Here is a 22499-nt window from a genome sequence, read left to right on the forward strand (position 1 = left end):
TTGTAAAAAAAAAATCATAGTGATTCAATCATGCATATATGTGTTCTAAGGGTGTCATAAAAAAATTATAGTGATTCAATCATGCATATATATGTTCAAAAGGTGTCAAAAAAATTTATAGTGATTCAATCATGCATATATGTGTTCTAAGGTTCTAAAAAAAAATTTACAGTGTTTCAGTCATGCATACATATGTTCTAAGGCTGTCAAATAAAAGTTCATAGTGATTCGATATAGTGATTCAATCATATGCATATATGTGTTCTAAAGGTGTCAATTTATAGTGATTCAATCATGCATATATGTGTTTTAAGGTTGTCAATTAAAATTTATAGTGATTCAATCATACATATATATGGTCTAAGGTTGTCAAAAACAGTTCATAGTGATGAAATCATGCTTATATGTTAAGGTTGTCAAAAAAATTTCATAGTGATTCGATCATGCATATATGTGTTTTAAGGCTGTCATAAAAATTGTATAGTGATTGCATATATGTGTTCTAAGGTTGTCAAAAAAATTTATAGTGATTCAATCATGCATATATGTGTTCTAAGGTTGTCAAATAAAATTTATAGTGATTCAATCATACATATATGTGGTCTAAGGTTGTCAAAAAAATTTATAGTGATTCAATCATGCATATATGTATTCTAAGGTTGTCATATAAAATTTATAGTGATTCAATCATACTTATATGTGGTCTAAGGTTGTTAAAATTTTTTTATATGCTTATAGGTGTTCTAAGGTTGTCAAAAAAAATTCATAGTGATGAAATCATGCTTATATGTGTTCTAAGGTTTTGAAAAAACTTTCATAGCGATTCAATCATGCATATATGTGTTATAAGGCAGTCAAAAAATTTCATAGTGATTCAATCATGCATATATGTGTTCTAAGGTTGTCATAAAATTTATAGTGATTCAATCATATTTATATGTGGTCTAAGGCTGTCAAATTTTTTTTATAGTGATGAAATCATGCCTATATGTTTTCTAAGGTTGTCAAAAATATTTTATAGTGATGAAATCGTGCTTATATGTGTTTTAAGGTTGTAAAAAAACTTTCATAGTGATTCAATCACGCATATATGCGTTATAAGGCAGTCAAAAAAAATCATAGTGATTCAATCATGCATATATATGTTTTAAGGTTATCAAAAAATTTCATAGTGATTCAATCATGCATATATGCGCTCTAAGGTTGTCAAAAAAATTTCATAGTAATTCAACCATGCATATATGTGTTCTAAGGCTGTCAAAAAAAATTATAACTCTTGATCTTAGCATAGACATGACATATGCATGAAATGTAAAGGTTTAAATGTATTACATGAATCAGTTTTATAACTATGTATGAACTGTGCATGTACATGCTAAGTTTGCATGAAATGTAACATGATATGCAAAATATAATGTTAAAATAGATGGTGCATATGAGAAAGTGATGTGGTATGTATTAAAAGATGTATTTCACTAGCTCGAGTATGCTTCCTCATCACTTGTTTGACTTTCATATTCTTCTTCTTCTTCCTCATTCTCTTCGTCCTCTTTGTCATCTTCTTCATTGGGCAATTTTATCTAATGATATCTAATTTATCTAATAATTTTTGTTTGGTGATTGTTGGTGAGCAATTTTTTTGTTTCAGTTAATGCATAAATTTTCTTCTCCTTTCTACCACAAACATGCTTAACATAAAATATAATTTCATGAACTATTATGCATGCATTGATAATTTAATATTTTCATGTGTAACTTCATTACATCATATTTACACACATCACAAGGATATTTAGAAAGATGAAATCACATTTACAAACATGATACATTCAATTTAAACATGTTTTCATGATACAATTTTAAATGGAATGCATAATCAAATCGAAAATAACTTTATGCAAGCATGGATAGTCATGTCAAACATTACAATACATTCAATTATTCATATCACAATAATGTCAAACATGTACCTGCAGCAAACACACTCCAATATCCCGCTTACTACTACCATGACTAGCATTGAATCTAAACTACAAAAATAAGAACACTTCTATTCTCATGCATTCAAATCATGCTCACCATGATCTCCAAACTTCAGCAAAACAGTCCTAGATATCCACAACTAAGTGGGTGTGTGAGCAGAAAAGTGTTGCATCCAAGAAAGTAAATAACATGTGATGCACTTGCATCACTTACTCATCACGAGTATTTACCCGATTTACATGCTTTTGCTTTTGCATTTTTCTTGTTTTTTTTTTTGCATGGCATTTTAAGCCGCATGCGATGCTTTGCATTAAGCATCGCACATTTTGCTCTACTATGCACCTGCAATAACAAAGATTGCCGACCAAATTGGTGCATATAAAAGAACGTGATGAAATATTTGAATCATGTAAAATTTCTTACAGATTCTTTATGTGTTGTCAATGAGTCTCATATGTAAATATTGTTTAATTTACCTTAAATGGATTGCCCAATGAGTATGAAAGTTTTTTTTTATTATTATTACTACTACTCTTTTGAAAAGCTTCCAATTTTTTTTGAGATTCATGATCTTTTGCTAAATCAAGAAAAGTGACTTCAAATGTTAAATATGAAGTCTCCTCAACAATCAAATATGTCGGTCATTGCCTTCTTCTCTCTAAGAGGGCATACTCATGGTGGTAGAGGAAGAGAGGTTGGTCATTCCAAAATTTTCAAAATTTTGTTGCTAAAGATAATCAAGGCTTCAAAATAAAAGAAAAGAATACAGTTTCTAGCATAAACGCAAATAGTCTGCAACAAACCCTGTCCTAAACAACGATTAATCCATCATTGATGACCCAAAAATAGGAATGACAATTCAGGGTTTGGATTTAACTGGATTCCTATTTTACCCATTAGAACCAAAGACCCACCATTGGGGCTACTTAAGCTGCAACATGAAACCCCAAGGAGGAAATGGCTCTTCCTCAACGTCTCCTCCCCTCCCTTGCCAATAAAAAACCCCAGCTGTGAAAGTAGGGTTTTCAATCTCCTTTTGCTTGTTGTCTTTTGAAAAACATTAAAGAATCGTGAAGAAGAGGATGACACCCCTCTCTCTCACCCTTGATGCACCTCGTGTGTGTGCTGCCTTCATCGAAGGAGTTGTCATCGAAGGGGGTGTCTTCCCTACCGACCTATCAGAAAAACTGCAGGGGCTTTGGTCCATGCCGGCCAACCATGGTATGCCAAAAAAGAAGAACGACAGGCCCCTATCGATCAACAGAAAAGAAAGAGAAGGAGAAGAAGGAGAAGAAGAAGAAGACACATGAGAAAGACAAAGGGGGTGAGAGGTTACCTAAAAAGGGGTCGGTGAGAGGAAGAACACCGACGTGAGGTGCAGGCGACAGACGAGGTGAGTGAGGGTTCGAGTATAAGAGTCGAGCGAGGGAGAGAGTTCGGGGGTCCGATCGAAGAGGGGGTGGAGAAAGAGAGGGAGGAGATCTCCGGCATGCAGACAATGGTGGTCACGACGACGCCGTGACTCCAATCGTTCGGCAAACGGAAAAGGAAGTAGGAAGCTCCGGCCGATCGACATAAGCAATGAGGGAGGAGGTGGCGCCGTAGACGAGGCTCTCGGTGGTGGCACACGATAGCGAGAGAGATGGAGTGAGAGAAGCAGGAGGTGAAGGAGAGAACTCAAGCCACAGGTGACGGGCGGGGGTGACGAGTGTGTGTGAGGGATGGAACAAAAAGAGAAATAAAGGAATCACATTAGGGTTTTATAGGAGAAATTAGCGACAAAAAACTGTTTCCGCTCATCCATCGCGAATTAGCAATGGTGTAGCGACGAAAATTTTTTGTTGCTCATCCATCATGAAATTGCGATGAAGTTTGAGACAAAATGTTTGTGTTGCTAATTAGCGACAGATTTTGAGATAGATTTTTTTCATCGCTAATTCTGCAACTAATTTCAATTTTAGGGCCGACTAGTTTTCTCTAGCCAATCCGTCGCAAATTGACGATGGATTATTTCCATCACAAATTTCCGTCTTTAATTAACATTTTTCTTGTAGTCCTTTCATCCCAACTTAGTTTGGGTGTGCTCAAACCGAGTCGGTCTTGTTTCCAAGCTTTGCTTCCTTTCTGACCCGACTCATCGTGGCTAAAATCAGTGTTGTGAGAGGCGTACGCCACAGTACCTGAAGCGTACGCCTCAGAGGCAAAGCACAAGCTTAAGGTACCGAGGCACTTTAGTGAGGTGTTTGAGTCTTGAAGCGCACGCCTCGCGTCGAGGCGCGCTTCGCTTCAAAAGCGTACTTATCATGTTGCTCTTCCATCTTCGATGCGCGGTGGCCGAAACCTCAGCTTTTGGCGGCTCGTTGGAGCCGAAGTTGGTGATGCCAGCAGCTGCAGTGGATGAGAAGAAGAAGTGGTCGGCCTCTGGGCTGTCAAGGAACGACAATGTTAAAGACGAAATGTTGTCTTTCTCCTCTGCGATCGTCCTTCCATCCAGGGTGAAGTCGGGGAGAGACTCGGACCACTCCGACCTCGAGGCATCGGTGCGGGAGGCAGAAAGCTGTCAGGTGGATCTCGAGAAGCGATCGAGGAAGCGGGGTAGGAAGCCAGCCGACGGGCGGGAGGAGCCGCTGAATCATGTGGAGGCGGAGCAGCAAAGGCGGGAGAAGCTGAACCAGAGGTTCTATGCCCTGCAAGCTATCGTCCCCAATGTCTCAAAGATAGACAAGGCATCACTTCTCGGTGATGCCATCTCCTACATCAATGAGCTCCACAACAAGATGCAGGGGCTTGAGTTGGACCGAGATAATTTGCAGAGCAAGGTCAAGGCATTGAAGAAGGATTTGGCTGCTCGAGAATCCCTTATCTCCAGCTCAATGAAGATCTTATATTGGAACCTTATGGGCTTTGCGATTTTTTTTCTCTTTTTTCTTTTTGTTTGTTGCAAACGGTAACCGATTCGACCTCACTCGGGCAAATTCTTCCCCAAATCGAAAGATTTTGGACGGTGTAACGAATTGGGTTCTGTTTCAAATCGGCGAGGGCCGATTCGATCTAAATCGGCCGATTCAGACTGGTTTTATTTGTTTCTATCGCCCAGAGATGATGTTTATGCTTACGTTCATCAATGGAGTTGTGCAGCTATTTGTTCATATAGAATTTTTATTTTGATCATAAAGCTTACGCTTCAACGCCTCGAGGCTTACGCCTCGCTTCATAACAGGCTCAACGCCTCGCTTCGCCTCATCGCATTTAACAACCTTGGCTAAAATAGAGAGCAAATTTTCTCTGTCATACTCCTGACGTCCACCAAACTCGGTCTGGCCAATCCCAGACCGAGTCAGTTCCCTTCTTTCATCTTTCTCTGTTTTTTTCATTACTTTCAATACTGACAACTGCAATGGTTGCCGGTTTGAGGCATAGGGTAATCAATTTGCCCCACCTTCTCTCTCTCTCCTCCAATTGTGCTAGCAACCCTACCTTCGTGATCATTGGCGTTGGCAACCATCATGGTTGGCATCGACAACCACTATGATCGTAGTCTCTCTCCCCCCTCTTAAATGAAAAGGAAAACATAGAAGGGGAGAGGGGCTAACGGCTCATCCTTTGCTGGATCGTGCTCGAACTTCTGCGATTTTTCTTTATCCTTCTTCTTTTTCCAAAACTCTCTTTTTCTCTCTCCTTTTCTCTTTCACTGCAAATGGAGAATGAGAGAGATGACCCATGGGCTTTTATAAGCTCAAGGGTAATGGGAGGTTTCACACCCCCATAACCCCCCTCTCATTAACGAGGGGTCCCTCCCTCTACCCCACTATTTTGTGCGTGAGAGAGAGGAAGAGTCCCCCACATTAATGGGGTGCCCCTTCCACTCCCCACTCCTTGACCCAGCCAAGCCAGATGGGGTCGAGCCCACTTGGCCGGTTGGGTCGACTATTACAGCCCAAGAATCCAAAACCTTTATTTTTTATTTTTAGTTAAATACCAATCAAGCCTGGATGAGTATGGAAGAATCGTCAAACTGGCTGGCTATGGCCCTTTTCTGTATCAATCATCACCCACTCTCGCACCTGTCATGTTTACTAATACTTATCCTAATCCTATGGGTCCGTGAACCGGGTCCAATCCTTAATTGGCCGGGTGCCATGCAATTGGATTCCAGTGGGAACCTAGTTTTAAAATTTGTATGCAGAATCGGATCAACATCATCCTACCCATATGCAACCCGTTTGCAACCCTAGCAGGGCTTGCAGGCCCCGCACCCCATTGTACGGTAACCTTTAGCTTCGGCGCTTGCACTTTTACGAGAGCGCATCAAGTCAGATGCAGCTCTGACGTTTTACCATCAGCGTTGTTTTGGAAACAGAGAATAAGGCTCATTGTGAGCTGTTCATTTTAAACCATTCAGATGCGGTTCCATTTTGAAACATCTACGGTGAAATTAGAACTTGTATCCAGGTAAGGATTTGGACTTGGGAATTGGTACCTGATTATATGGATCACGTAACCGGATATTCATGTGGCTTGCTGGACAACAGTTCTTCCCTTTTTCTCTCTTTCATTTTTGTTTCTTTTGATAGGCAAACAAGGGATTAGGCAGACCCTACCTGAACAAAAGATCAATAGAGAATTTCATAAAAAAGCAGTGATATCGATACATACATTCAGAAAAATTTATAAAGAAGAAATATATGACAAGAAAAAAAATTTGCATTGAAAAATATGGATAGAAAATAGCATAAAAATGAGTGAACAATTAGCAAATAACGATATGTTTAAATCGTTTTAATTTCATATATATATATATATATTATTTTTCTTGAAAATCAAGTTAGGCTGTAGGAACTACTGGATCAAGTTCAATACTCTATATATGTGCTTATTGAGAAGTAGTAAAATTGAATTTATCTTAGGGTTTTCAAAAAAATGGTCAATCTAACTTTACACATTATATATTATTTTGTTGGCAGTGTTTCGCCAATTTAACAAAAACCAAAACACTGTCAAGGCAATTTTGAAAATACGCAATTACTTTATAGTAAAAAAAACCTGCCATCGTTTTCAAATAAAAATTATAATAGCATTTTCAAAAACGAGTTTTTTGCTAGCATTTTGAAAAAAAAATCCCTGAGTTTCATTTGTTTTGTTTATTTGCTTTTGAAGAAAAAGATGTGTTTCGAGTCTTTCGACAGGAGTTTGGCTAACTTGGACTAACGAAACGGATCCTATTACCCGGATATCGGATCCGACTCACTTGAGAAGTTACACGAGTCCTAAAAATTGTGTGTGGAGTGGACGTTATTAGTTGTCTGCACCGCATGGCTCAAGGAGACGTGTCACTCTATAATTGGTGGTTAGGTCGGGCGTTTGCCAGCGGCTGTAAGGAAACGCGGCACTGGATTGTGAAGTCCGAGATTTGTTGACCCGAAAACTTGTGATACGAAAGAAGGAAACGATAGCATTGACAACTGGCATCCGGCACCGGTGCGTTGTGGGCCAGCATTCTGCTGGAGGCATCGCCACGTGTCGGTGGACCAGAGGGAGGGAAATCGGCCCAATCATTCACGTTCCCTTTAGCTACGTTACAAAAAGCGAGGAAATCGCCTGCACACGAGCGAAAGGAAGGGAAGCCTCTCTCTCTCTCTCTCTCTAATTCTTCTGAGGGAAGAAGCGATTTTAGGAAGAAATCCACTGGAGGGATTGTGAATCCCGAACGGAGGAGGCTGATACCGGGTGGCGGGAAATGTACTGGCTGGTCGCCGGATTTCCGGTTTTCGTGAGCGATTCTGAGGCGAAGGAAGCCGGTGTAGTCTGGGAGAAGGAAAGGTAGCAAGATCGGAGGGACGGATCGGCATCGGAAGGGCGGAATTCCGGGAGAATTATACGAATTCCGGTGAGGATCCAGATGAAGAAGAGCCGTCTCTAATTGGAGGCAGCGGAGATCAGAGGCGCGATGGATCCGTTTCTTTGAAGAAAGGAATCATCGATCCGGAGGTAATCAAAATCTCAAATTTTCGTGAATTGTGATACAAGATTGGAAGTGATCGACTGTTAAATCGAACTCATTTTTCGAAGAATTTGAGTTATTTATTGATTAGATCCGCTGTCCAAGGGTAGGATCCAACCGATTCGCTAGCGGATTTCTCCAATGGCTTCTGTCGTGCCGGCACCGGAATCTCATGTGAGTGCCGTCTCCGTTGCCGGAAAAGGCGTCATCCCGTCGGAGCTGATGCTCGCGGCTTGCGATTGCTGCGGGTTGAAGGAGGAGTGCACCCCTGAGTATGTGGATATGGTGAGGGAGAGGTTCCACGGGAGGTGGATCTGTGGGCTCTGCGCGGAGGCCGTGAAGGACGAGGTCTGTAGATCGAAACTTTTGGTCAGCACGGAGGAAGCGCTGAACCTGCACATGAACTTCTGCAAGAATTTCAGGTCGTCCGACCCGACGAAGCACCTGATCACGGCGATGAGGCAGCTCCTCAAGAGGAGCCTCGGGAATGAGAGGGCGGTGGGCTCGGCTCCGAGCAGCCCGATGGCTAATGTAAGGGTCCGCCGCTCTGCCCTCGCACGCTCTGGGAGTTGCCTCCCGGCGTTCGCCCAGTGACGAAGATTTGCTCGTAATGTTCGATCCCTCTTTCTTTTTTCCTCTTTGTTTTTTATGCCCGTTTTCATTCAGTGGAGGTGTGAGGGAAGAAGGTTGACTGTGGGGCTAAAGGCAATAAATTCGTGCGCTTTGTTCTGGTAGAAAATCTAGGGTTCTTCTTTACTCTCTCTCTCTCTGTGCCGAGATGATATGGCGTATGGATGAAACTGTAATTCGTTGTCTTTTGCTTCCGTGAGGGGCGGGAATATTGAACAAGAACAAACTCTCTCTCTCTCTCTCTCTGAAAAAATATGCTCAATCATTGTTGAATTGGAGGATACCAATTTTGTAATTTCTGAAATTTGATATATTTTTTTTTATTGCCATAATGGTCGTGATCTGCGGAGGGATTCCCGGGTGCCTGCGGAAAAGGCTTGAGAAGCGGGGGACTCCAGAATTACGCTTTTTTAATTTTCGGTTCTTTTTTCTTTTAATATTGGCGTTTGATGTGTGTTTCAAATTTTCAATATGAAAGGGCGATACACCGATACGGACGGCGAGAACTCTGTGCAGGGTTTGATTGGTCTAAACGAGTCAATAAAAGGTCGGCATCGGGGGGTTTTAACTTTACCGTCTTTGTCTCCCTGTAAATAAAAAAACGAGACCGACAAATCTCCGTGTAATATTTGAAAAGAAATTTTACTAAAATATGATTAAAATAATTATTGTACGTGTTTATGTCATGGCAGTGTGTCAGTCTTAACAAATGTCGTGTCCCTGTGACGCAGAAATTATGAGAGAGTGTTGGCTAAGCAATGATGTTTGACTGGCTTCTGTTCTCTTGTAAACTTTCCAGTTTCCAGTAGGGAAACGAGCCGAGCCACTTCGGCAAGCTTGGCTCGCTCGGCTGGAAGTCATTTGTTTCTAATCAATGGCCAAAAAGAAATGTTGTTACCATGTGTGCGTGTGAGGTGAAGCTTTTCACCCAAAGACGATTGAAAATTATATGACGCAGCTGAGACTGTGACTTGCAAACATAGTGACAAATATCGTGAGATTTATGAAAATCTTATGATAATATCGCAAGAAATTGCCTGAAAGTTTGAAATGGCAAATTCTCACTAGATTTTCAAAATATCTTGAGATTTATGAAAAAGCATAAATACCGTGATTTAAATGTGATATTTACGTTTTAAATGACAATTTATCATGAAAAACCGCATATTTTTATTTTTAAATAATTTTTATTAATATTTTCTTATAAAAATATTTTCTAATTAAATTTTTTATTGTTGAGATCTTGCCCAAAAAAATGCGAGATTTATGAAAAAATTTCAATGTCTCGCAAGTTTTTGAAAAACGAGTGCAAACAAGAATGGGCGGCGTCTCTTCCTTGAGCTGAGCTTTGCGCCATGACCAAACCAAGCTCGTGATTGATGGAGCTGAGCTCAACCAACCCCAGAAGTCAAGTTCCCATCCTATTGTCATGCATGCCTGCTGTGTAACTTTGAAGTTGACAAGAGAGGTGGAAAATTTAGCGAGGAAACTCGCATTTTCCTCACGCACTACACCAACACTTAAAAGGCTGGAACCGTCACTATAAACAATAGTCACCGCCCAGTGTTCGACACTATAAGTTCCGTCTATAGTGACGGCTTGCACGGTAGCATCAAAGATGTTTAGGTTTTAACTTTGCGTCCACATTACATGCAGCGTCGCTGCATGGTGGGAAACTGAAACCTGCCTGATAGCCATTTATGTTGGCGTTTCTTCATATGGGTATGGTTTTTATTTAGAGAGATGTTGAGATGGATGATCAGCAGTAGTGGATCTGTATGCTAAGCATGCATGCGGAGCTGCTGCATAAAAAATGATCTTTAAATTTTAGGTCCTTAACATGATGGAGCCATATATAGCTCTTAACCAGGGTTTGGACTGAGAGTAGGATTAGAAATCAAATTCCAGTTGATATAGATGTGCAGTTGTTGCAAATCACCCATCTTCCTCCCGTTCTCCATGGGCTTAGGGATATATATACCCAGGATCATTATCATTTTTCTTAGGCTTAAGGATATGATTCAAATAATGTTAGTTCAGTTTCTTTTTTCTGAGATACCAGAAGCTTTCAGATCATATAGGGCCTGGATTTTATTTTCCAATTGGGTCATAAATTCCACAACTACCATCGGCTTTCATGTCCGTTGACGACTTTCTTTTCTTCTATTGTTTTTTAATGAGTCCTACTTTTCTGCCCAACAGTCCAGCTATGTCACAGAGATCAGTGGAATTGATAACAGGAGGTGTGGGTTTGGCTTGCTAGTTTTATTTTTTTTTGTCAAAAATAAGACCCAAAGACATGAAATTTTTAACTTTTAAACAATAAAAACTATTTTTGATATTTTAATATATTTAAAATATGTGCATTAAAGTATTTTTAACAAGTAATTAAATTTATTAAAATAATGGCTGTAAAAATGTGTCCGAATTAGTGTGTCCACGCATGTTCATGCATGTCACTAAGGCAGCAAAATTGGAGTGTCCATGTGACATAAGCATCGAATTGGATCCCAACCAAACCTTTCAGACCATTATATATATATATATATATATATATATATATATATATATATATATATATATATATAGGTGCTTAATCCATAGGTGCTTGATGAAAACACACCCAATCACTCTTGCTGAGCATCCATCACGCTACATGCAAAAATACAAAAAATGAGCAAAAAAACCCGTTAAATTAAAAAAAAATGCCATGCGTCCTCCCACTGGTGATTTAGCAACGTTTCGAAGCACCTCCACTGGGACCTTTTGCATCTACTGAGACCTTTAGCGTCACTCCAAAAGTGAATTCAAAGGGTGTTTTAGCAAAAAAATGCATTTTGCATATTTTTTACTCGTTTTAGTGTGCTGACAGTTCATCACGCTCGCACGAGAGCAGTCAGCCCATCTGAGTTTTGTTTAGGCTGCTAAGCATCAAGCAACTACCACTTTTCATATATATGAGAAATTGGTAGCTGCTCACTCGTTAGGTTCTAAATGATACGTGATAAATGGATTTTTTCTGCCCTTCCGGTTTTTTTTTTTCGCAGTTCGACCCCATAAATGTGTTGGGTATGGGCCGATACACCAATACTGATAACATTGATTGTTGATTGGTTCTATTTCCTCCTCTTTTTTTCCCTGCTGTATCTCTTTCATCACCCTTGAGACTGTATAGATCTGAGCGTGAGCTCCATGAATAAGATCATCTGAGACTAAGAGTGCTCCTTCCTGTGGATGTGGGTTCATTAGACCTAACCACGTAACTTGTTACTATTTTGAATTTGCTATAATCGTTTTGTATCAGAATTGGATGATCCAAGAGTTGATTCCTATAAAATCAAGCATGTAGAACACATCTATATGGTCAGATATTAAAAAAAACATTTAAAAAACCCTTCTAAAGCCCAATTAACCAACAGTTAGCTAAAAAAGTGGTATCAGCTACCGCCTTCTTTTTGGGGCTAATACTAAATTTAATAAACTTTGATACTTTATGGGGGTGAAAACCAAAAAGCCTGTTTGATGTTTATGTCTGTGGTACGTTTGGTCAATAATTTAGAAGCGTGATGGATAATTGTTGGGGATTCGAGTGGGACGGGTGGGTCTGACCAAAAGTCACCAACTGAAATTGACTTGCATTTTTTTTGTGTTTTATACAGAAGAAGACATTATTCAATCAACTGAACCTTCTCTCTCTCTCTCTCTCTCTTCAAAGGCAAGCTGGGGTTAGACGGACCCCCACCAGTTATTATTCAACGTACCACTGGGGTTTGAACCTGCAATATCCCACCACAAGGAGACGTGCACTGACAGCTCCTACCAACCACGCTGAACCCCCCGCTCTCTCTCTCTCTCTCTCATAGGATGCTTGGTCAGGGTTGTGGGAAGAGGTTAAGATGGAAATGTTTAATTAAGAACATGATTGTGAGTTGAGGATTTATGTAATTAAGTTGGGCCAAACTTAGTATGGTGGTGATTGTTTGGGAGAATGATATAGAGAAGTTAGTTTATGAGAAAGGAGTTGAGGCAGTGCGCCCTTTGTAATTGCACTCAAAACATGATTCACCAACTCTCACTTCCAAGAGGTGGTAGCGGATAATTCCAGAAATTGATAGCTTCATTCACGTTTAACTAAGACCCAAAATACTGATGATGTGCCACTGAACACACGTATCATGATGGCTTTCCTTTAATGCTTGGCACCTCTGCCACCACAAGAATGCATCCTCGTGGTTTCCACTCTTAGCCACTCGCTGTCATTAGGGGTGGCAATCGGGTCGGGTTGGCGTGTCAGCAAACCTCAACCCGAACCCGACCCGTTTATTAAACGGGTCGGCTGTGGCAAACACGAACCCGACCCGTTTAATAAACGGGTAACCCGACACGACCCGCCAACCCATTTAATAAATGGGTTGGGTCGGGTAAACGGGTTTTCAGGTTCGCGAGTCAGGTTGGCGGGTTAACAGATCGGGTTGGCAGGTAGGCAGGTTGGCGGGTCGGGTTGGCGGGTTGACCCACCCGCCTAACCGGTTTATTAAACGGGTCAGCCGGGTTGGCGGGTTGTCATACCCCCAACCCAAACCCGACCTGTTTAATAAACGGGTTACGCGGGTCGACCCGTTTATTAAACGGGTTGGCTTAAGCCCAACCCGAACCCGCCTAAGAGGCGGGTTGGCGGGTCGGGTCAGAAATTGCCACCCCTAGCTGTCATCAATTATTAGGCTCTGCACAAACTGACAAAGAGGCATTTTCCATGCATAATCCCAAGTACACGTGTAACATATGTATGTGAATGATTTCATTACTTTCACTCACTTTGGGACTCCATGAATGTAATCAACCACCCAATTTTGGATCTAAATGGACAACGACCTTCTGAGTTTGTAAGATGTTGATTGGGATGAGAGACCAGTGGTTGATATGCAAAGCCTCCTCCAAAGGCCAATGAATAAACCTCACGTATTGCATCATATGAGACATATCTCATTAATGAATTTCATCACATGGATCAATCACAACTACCACAAATCTCGATCCATCAATCATTTTAATTCATCTGTCATCTATCATGAGAGAGAGAGAGAGAGAGAGAGAGAGAGAGAGAGAGAGATGTGATGGTGATGACGTAAGCCCTTGGCCAAAGGCAATCAATAGTACCGCTTTTATATTACTGGATGACTTTTGAGTTGTCAAGTTTTATATTATGTGATCTTTTGGATCAGCCAAGAACTTCAAGTCAAGGATTGATTCGTATCGACTTTGTGTGAGTTGGTGTCAGCTAAGCATTATGCTCTTTGATTTGGATATTAATTGGATCGTTGGCTTCAATTGAACGTATCATGAATGTCCAACTTTTTTAGATATCATAGTTATCTCAAATTGCCAAATGGAGCTTTTGTCATTGGGATCGAATGAGATAGCTGGATGGTTAGGTTAGGTCACACTATCATAACCAAAGGTATGAGGTTCCAATCCAAAGGGGTTATTCCACAGCTTGTCTATTGAAAAAAGGAAGCTTTTGGAAGCTGGATGTACTTCCCGGTGGGCAGAGGGGACCCCAAGGTTTTCTTTGATAGGTAAGCTGGGGTTAGGCAGACCCGCACCAGTTACACAACATACCATTGGGTTTTGAACTTGCAACATCCCGACACATGGTGACATGCACTAACAGATCCTACCAAACAAAAGGAGCCCCCCCTGGTAGGAACCCAAGGGTTTTACAAACCGGAGTCCAACTAATGTGTGGTCGGCGATGACGGGATTTTTCCTTAACCTAGCCAAAAAAAAAAAAATCTTCTCACGTGAAGTTGTAGATGCCTCAAAAAATTTGACAATGTTAAACGTGAGGTTTTTTAATGCTGGCACGTAAAAGGGGATAGAATGGGTCCGACCCAAACAGATCATGATAGGCCTTATAATGCATTCCATGAGAACGTGGACATAATTGCCAATGAATATAACACGCTGTCAAAGCCAATGGTCTATCATCAAGATATATATATATATATATAGAGAGAGAGAGAGACCAAAGTAATTCAACATTACCACAAATGAAGATCAACAAAATGTTGAACCCATGAACTGAACAAGAGCAAAAGCCAAAACAAATAAAGAAAGCACAAGAGAAAAGAACATCAGACAGATAAAATGGGCTCACGCCGGAGCCGCTTGCCCAGATTGCGACAAAGGATAGGTAGCATCAGCAGGAGGGACTGGAAGATCACTAAGATGCATATGCAAGATTGCATAAACATCTACAAAGATTTTATGCGCCAGGTTTTGAATGTTAACTGGAATACGACGAAAATGAGCATCTGTCACAATGTGAGAATTGCAAGGAATGAATAATTTGTAACAGAAGTAGGCTGGGAAATGAAAACTAGAAGCTTGTGGCTCGGCTTGGTGAAAGCTCGTCCGCAGTGAAGCCAAGCCACAAGCAGCTCATAAGGGATTACCAAGCTGAGCATGAAATCAGGGTGCTCGGCTCACTTGCATAAGCTGGCTAAATAATATAATTTACATTATATTTTATTACACATGTAATGTAACGGTGTAGCACACTTGGTTAGTGCATTCAACATCACAAACTAATATTTTTATTAAACAGGGCCAGCTCGTCACAGCAGTTTGAGCATGAAAATGGTTCAGATTTGGGTCGGATGTAGCCAATACCAAATCCAACTAGTTGGACATTACCCAATCGTACTCGAATTCAGATTCCGATTCTGATGGCAAAAAGCTAAAACAGAATCCGAAAAATACATGTAATTGGATTCAGATATCCGGCACATTAGGTCATGAAATCCTAAACTGAATCGGAATCCAATTACTGATTGAATCCAGTTTTCTTTTCCAAATCGAACTAATTGGATTCGGATATCAGATATATCCCATCCATTGACATCTCCACTTGAGTTCGAGCTGGGGCGTAGCCTCACCGAGCTTGCCTGTTTACCAGCTTACGAGAGTAGTAATGCGTTAACCCAAACATCAAGCTCCAATAATGTCCTGCTATCATTTGTGTAAAGATTTCTTGAAATTGATGATGAAAAATTTGAACAGATGTTTATTTTTATTAACCTAAAGTGGGCAAAGGTACGATCTATTCGTGCAATATAAGACAAAGCTGGATAACAAAAAGTCTTATTAAAAACAAAGCGCCCTAAGGGGGGTTGGCGTAGTGGGGTTAGGGATGACAATGGATCGGGGCAGGTCTCCACCCCTGCCCCGTCAGAAAATCCGAACCTTCATCCCAGACGTGGATTTTAACCTATACCCCCCCCCCCCCCCCCCCCACTTCCATCCCCCTTTCATGTCCTCCATGCCCTGTCTAAATGGGGGTGAGGCGGGATGAGCCCCATTTTCTCTCAGTCCATTGTCATCTCTTACAAGGATTTGGGACGGGGCGGGGCAAGGCGGGGCAAGGCGGGGATCGGGATGGGGACGAGAGAAAGCGTAAGTCCATCCTCGCATGGGTTTTGATTTAAACCTTCATCCCCACCTCCATCCCTGTTTCATGTCCTTCATCCCCGATCCAAACAGGGCGAGGTGGGACAGGCCTGTTTTCCCCGGGTCCACTGCCATCCCTAAGTGGGGTGGAGCCTTGACTACTAGACGGGCAGTCGCTATTCATTTTTCATGGGCGTCGTCGCAAGCCAATGTGTAGCATAGGCCCCGAGGGCAGGGGTCTTAGCCTTAATGTTTTAATTACGCTGTCGCATGACAACTATGGTTATGGCAGGCTGAGCCAGTGCGACCAGGTCTTCGTCCCGAGTGCAGTTTTTTTGGGTTATATATTCAAAAAAATAAAGAAAAACAAAGTAATTTCGTAATACTCAACAATTCGAAAACCGATGTCATCCTCCTACTAATGAGCAAGACTGAGGGTTGAGCAAATTGAGCTAAAAATCTGATGAGATATAACCACTCTAGCAATTAGACAATATATCAACTCCGCTGACAAAAAGCAATGAGTTGGTGTGTTTCTTCTTCAAGCTCATGACCTAAAGCCTAAAGACGAGTTAGAAAGTCTTCGCATGACATGCCTTCACATTGGCTGTTTTCTCCTTCCACCTTTTAACCATTTGTGGTTCAAATTAAGACAACCACTGCAGATTGGGTGGTTGTGAAGGCGTTGAGATGAAGGTGCTGGATCAAACCCCACCGCTGCATGGGTGCGTACGTAGCTTTCGAAGGTGGGCCACATAAGGCAGAGTAGTTGTGGGCCCCACCCAGTGTACCCCTTATTGTGGGGTGGGTCCATTAAGTGTCTGGTTCTCATCTAAAGTTCCTTGTCATAAAAAAAAAATTACCAAAAAGAACAAATTTTCAACACAACAAAAAGGTTAAAACACATTTACGAAGAATTAGGACTCGCAAATTAGGAAATATGGTTTGGACATGTTGCATGAAGACCTCTCACGGTTCCAATGCAGAAGGTTGATATGGTTCAAGTAGAAAGAACTAGAAAAAAAGGAAGATTAATTACTGAAGACTTGGAAGGATGCAATTTGAGGTGTCGACGTGAAGGATTGTAAAGTGACAAAAGTTGTTGGTGGATCGAAGCAGATGCGGGGACAAGGTCTCCACTCCTACTCTCTCAAAATTCTGTCCTACATCTCTGCCTTCATTCCTGCACGAGTTTTGATTTTAACCTCCATCCTTGCCTTCATCTTCATTTCATGTCATCCATCCCCGGTCCAAACGGGGTGAGGCGGGGGTGGGACCCCATTTTTCTCCTGTCCACTGCTATCCTTAAAGGAAGAGGTCGAGCCATTGAAGGGTATTTTAATTATTTTACTAACGGAGATCCCGGTGGGGCGGGGCAGGAGAATTCGTAAGTCCGTCCCCACACAGGTTTTGGTTTTAACCTGCATCCCTACCTTCATCTCTTATTCATGTCCTCCATCTACGGTCTAAATAGGGAGAGGTGAGGGTAGGGCCTAAAGAGAAAAGAAAGAGGAAAGAGAAAAAAAAACACAAAATATACGTAGTTCAGATATGAGAATCCTACGTCCATCGCAAGAGAGAGCTTTCTTCTTATTTTAATAACTGGTAACCGACCCCTTCATTTTAGTTATCGATTCCTTCATTTGAGGCATCTTGATATCGATAAAACTGATTCTCTAAACTTTTAAGGGCTCTTGATAATAACCGCCTCCTTCATATGTGAAACCAACTCTTTCATTTGAAGCATGTAGATATCGGTAATCGATTCTCTGATCATTTGCGGGCTCTTGATAATAACTAACCCCTTCATATGTGAAACCGACTCTTTCATTTGTGGAACTGATTCATCAGTACCGATAATCGATTCTTTCCTCTTATCAATATAATAACTTGAGGTTTGATGATAACCGATTCATTCATTTGATGATAATCAATATCAATAAACGATTATTTCCATCGTCGTTTTTTATCCACTAAGGTAGCTACAAAAGTAGCGTTATCTCTTCTGTCCAAAGATGTGTTGGATTCTGCATTATTTAAAACTCTTTTAGGGCCTCGTTTTTCCCCAATCCACTGCCATCCCTATCACTCTAGATAGACAGTAGTGATGAAGAAATAGGACTCGCAAAGCTGACTCCATTGTTGGGTCCAGCCCTATCCCTCATTAATGGTATGGGAAAGTGGATTAGCCACCCACTTGTCATTAATGCAGAAGAAGTTGAAGGGTTAGCCCTATCCCCTCATTTAATGATGTGGGGAAGTGGAATAGTCACCTAACTCCCATTAATGCAGGAAGTTGAAGGGTTAAAACCCCTTCGGTTTCTGGAATGAGTCTAGAAGGATCACTTCTAGGAGGTTCATATCTAGAAGACTCTATGCCATCTATAAATAGGGGTGTAGAGGCTCTGTGCTAGGGGGAAAAAGGTAGAGTGGCTGTGTGCAGTGTGCAGAGAGAGAAGTAAGAGAGAGAGAGAGAGTAGAAAGAAGAAAAGGAAGGAAGAAGGTTCGTCACCACGCATTGATCCTCAGAGAGAGGTGTTGGTTGTGGTGTGGGCTTTGACTCGTGTTGTGCACCCGAGAGGTAATCTTGTATTCATTTCTTCCTGTCATTTCTTTGTTGTTATTATCTTTAACTTTGGGCAAGCTATTGAACGTTGTACTCTCTACATTGTACTCTCTACTTTCATTATAGTGGATTATTCTTTCCGTGCCTCGTGGATGTAGGTCATGTTGACCGAACCACGTAAACCCTTGTGTTGTGATTTGATTGTGCATTTGTTAGATCCTATATTGCTTCCGCATATTTTTGTTATCTTAATTTCTCTACAAGTGGTATCAAAGCTGGTTCATGGAAAATCATGTCTTCTAAGTCAGTTAGCTCTAAGTTTAAGGTGGAGAGGTTTGATGGCAAAGGAAACTTTTTCTTATGGCAAAGAAGGGTGAAAGCTCTACTTGCACAGCAAGGGTTGCACAAGGCTCTTGTCGGCAAGGCGAATAAGCCAGAAAGCATGACCGATGATGAATGAGATGATCTTGACTTGAGGGCTGCTGGTGTGATTGAGTTGTGTCTATCAGATGAAGTCATGTGTAACGTGATGGAAGAGAGGACATCAGCAGAATTGTGGTTGCGGCTAGAGAGCCTCTACATGACCAAGAACTTGTCCAACAAGTTACACCTCAAGAAACAACTTTATAGTCTTCGTATGAAGGAAGGTACTCCCATTCTTGACCATCTTAGTGTGTTTAATAAGATTATTGCTGGTCTGTTTAGTCTGGATGTTAAACTTGAAGATGAGGATAAAACTTTGTTGTTACTAACCTCATTGTCACCATCTTATGAGCATCTTGTGACAACCATAATTTATGGAAAAGAAACATTGGTTATGGAAGAGGTCACAGGTACGCTCATTTCCAATGAAATTAAGAGAAGACCATCACCGAATGAGGATTCTGGTGAAGGATTGATAGTGAGTTCATCCAAAGGCAGGGGTCGGTCAAAGGACAGGAAAAATGACCGCAGATATAGGAGCAAGTCCAGGTCAAGGAAGGACATCACTTGCTACAATTGTGGAAAGAAAGGGCACTTCCAGAATCAGTGCAAAGAGCCAAAGAAAAATCAGAAAAAGGGAAAGAGACAGAATCATCAGGAACCAAAGAAGATACCACAGCCACAGTTGAAGGTGAGCTTGTGATTTTGTCTACTACTAATGATCCATGTATCTGTGTATGTCAGGATACAGATTGGGTCATAGACACAGGAGCCTCGTACCATGCCGCACCACAGAGAGAATATTTTAGTATATACAGGACCGATAATTTTGGTGTTGTCCAAATGGGAAACACAGGAACGTCAGAAATTGTAGGTATTGAAGATATTCATCTCCAGACCAGTCTTGGGTACATGTTGGTGCTCAAGGATGTCAGACATGTTCCAGACTTGATGTTGAATTTGCTTTCAGTAGGAAAGCTTGATGAAGATGGCAAAAACAGTATTTTTAGCCAAGGACAATGGAAACTCAGCAGCGGGTCATTGGTTCAGACCAGAGGAAAGAGATGTTGTACTATTTACAAGATGCAAGGCAAGGTATGCAAGGGATAGTTGAATACAACTGAGGACTCTTCTATTGATTTGTGGCACAGTCGATTAGGCCACATGAGTGAGAAGGGCTTGCAGATTCTTGCTAAGAGGGAGCAACTCCCAGAGTTAAAAGGTACACGTCTAAACCTGTGTGTTCATTGCTTAGCTGGTAAGCAACATAGAGTATCCTTTGTTAGAAATGTCTTTCATAGAAAATCTCACATTCTGGAGCGAGTTTATACTGATGTTTGTGGTCCTCTGAGAACAAAAACTGTTAATGGTTTTACTGATGTGAAAACTTTCAGTGGTGCACTCTATTTTGTTACTTTTATAGATGACTTCTCTAGGAAGGTTTGGGCATACCCTCTGAAAACCAAGGATCAGGTTCTTGATATATTCAAGCAATTTCATGCTATGGTTGAGCGAGAAACAGGAAAACAACTGAAATGCATCATGTCAGATAATGGTGGCGAGTACACAGGTCCATTCCATGAATATTGTAAAATTCATGGAATTTGCCATGAGTTGACAGTTCCAGGTACCCCACAACACAATGCAATTGCAGAAAGGATGAATCGTACAATTGCAGAAAGAATCAGGTGTATGCTTGCACAGTCCAAGCTGCCAAAGAAATTCTGAGGCGAGGCCTTAAGGACAACAGTTGATGTGATCAACTTGTCTCCTGCTCATGCCTTAGCAAATGATGTTGCAGATAGGGTATGGTCAGGAAAGGATGTGTCTTACAAGCACCTGAGGGTATTTGGATGCAGGGTATTTGCACATATCCCCAAGGAGGAGAGGTCTAAGCTTGATGATAAGACGAGGCAATGCATTTTTCTGGGATATGGTGATGTCGATATCGGCTACAGGCTATGGGATCCAGAGAAGCAGAAGGTATTCAGATCCAAAGACGTGGTATTCTTTGAAGACCAGACACTTGAAGATATCAAGAAAGAGGTGTCAATTCAGACTTCTGCAGGTGGATCTATCCACTTAGATCCAGTTACTCCTCCAGTGGCACAAGTTGAAGGAAGAACAGTGCAGGAAGATGATGCAGAGGCGGATGTTGATTTACCCGCAGGCCATGTTGAGCAGGAAGAAATTAGAGAACAACCTCTTCCAGAACCCCAATTGAGAAGATCTTCTAGAGAGTCACAACCTTCCAGAAGGTATTCTCCACATGAGTATGTGATGCTTACTGATGTAGGTGAACCAGAGAGTTACCAGGAAGCACAAGAGTGTGAGCAGAAAGAGCAATGGCTAATAGCTATGCACGATGAGATGGATGCATTGCAGAAGAACCACACTTATGATTTGGTGGAACTACCAGAAGGCAGAAAGGCCTTGAAGAACAAGTGGGTTTTCAGGTTGAAGACTCAAGAACAATGCTCTCAACCAAAGTACAAAGCTAGATTGGTTGTGAAAGGCTTTGGTCAAAAGCAAGGTATTGACTTTGATGAGATTTTCTCTCCTGTTGTTAAAATGTCTTCTATTCGTGTTGCTCTAGGTATTGCTGCTAGCCTGGACTTGGAGATTGAGCAGCTAGATGTGAAGACTGCTTTCCTCCATGGTGATTTGGAGGAGGAGATATACATGGAGCAACCAGAAGGCTTTAAAGTAAAAGGTAAGGAAAATCTTGTATGTAGGTTGAAAAAGAGCTTGTATGGGTTGAAGCAAGCTCCAAGACAGTGGTACAAGAAATTTGATTCATTTATGGCTGAAAATGGATACAATAGATCGATTGCAGATCATTGTGTCTACATAAAATGGTTCGGTGAGAATTTTATTATTCTCTTGTTATATGTTGATGATATGCTTATTCTTGGAAAAGATATGTCTATAATTGACAAGCTTAGGAAGGAACTGAGTAAGACCTTTGCAATGAAGGACATGGGGCCAGCAAATGAAATATTGGGCATGCAGATCTCTCGTGATAGAAAAACCAAGAAGATATGGTTATCACAGGAGAAATACATCGAAAAGTATTGGATAGGTTCAATATGAACAATGCAAAGCCAGTTGGTTCTCCTTTTGCAAGTCACTTTAAGCTGAACTCGGAGCAGAGTCCATCAAGTGACGAGGAGAAGGAGAAAATGAAGAAAGTTCCTTATGCTTCAGCAGTCGGAAGCTTGATGTACGCGATGGTATGTACGAGATCAGACATCGCATATGCAGTAGGTGTTGCTAGTAGATTCCTTGCAAATCCAGGAAAAGAGCATTGGGCAGCAGTAAAGTGGATCTTCAGATATCTCAAAGGGAGCTCCAAAGTTTGTTTAAGCTTTGGTGGTGGATCACTTGCCTTGACAGGTTACACAGATGCAGATATGGCTGGAGATATTGATACGAGGAAGTCCACAT

At 41.3% G+C, this 22499-nt stretch overlaps 1 protein-coding gene across 1 annotated transcript; it reads left to right on the top strand.

Annotated features, from left to right (window-relative positions):
* The first annotated feature begins 8125 nt into the window (after positions 1 to 8125).
* On the top strand, positions 8126 to 8578 carry LOC149816117 (uncharacterized). The gene has a single exon (XM_089988045.1). It carries the CDS (start codon positions 8126 to 8128, stop codon positions 8576 to 8578), a length of 453 nt encoding a protein of 150 aa, XP_089844171.1.
* The last annotated feature ends 13921 nt before the right edge of the window (positions 8579 to 22499 follow it).

Source organism: Nuphar pumila, chromosome 14 (assembly GCF_984573655.1).
Source record: "Nuphar pumila chromosome 14, dmNupPumi1.hap1.1, whole genome shotgun sequence".
Lineage (NCBI taxonomy): Eukaryota > Viridiplantae > Streptophyta > Magnoliopsida > Nymphaeales > Nymphaeaceae > Nuphar > Nuphar pumila.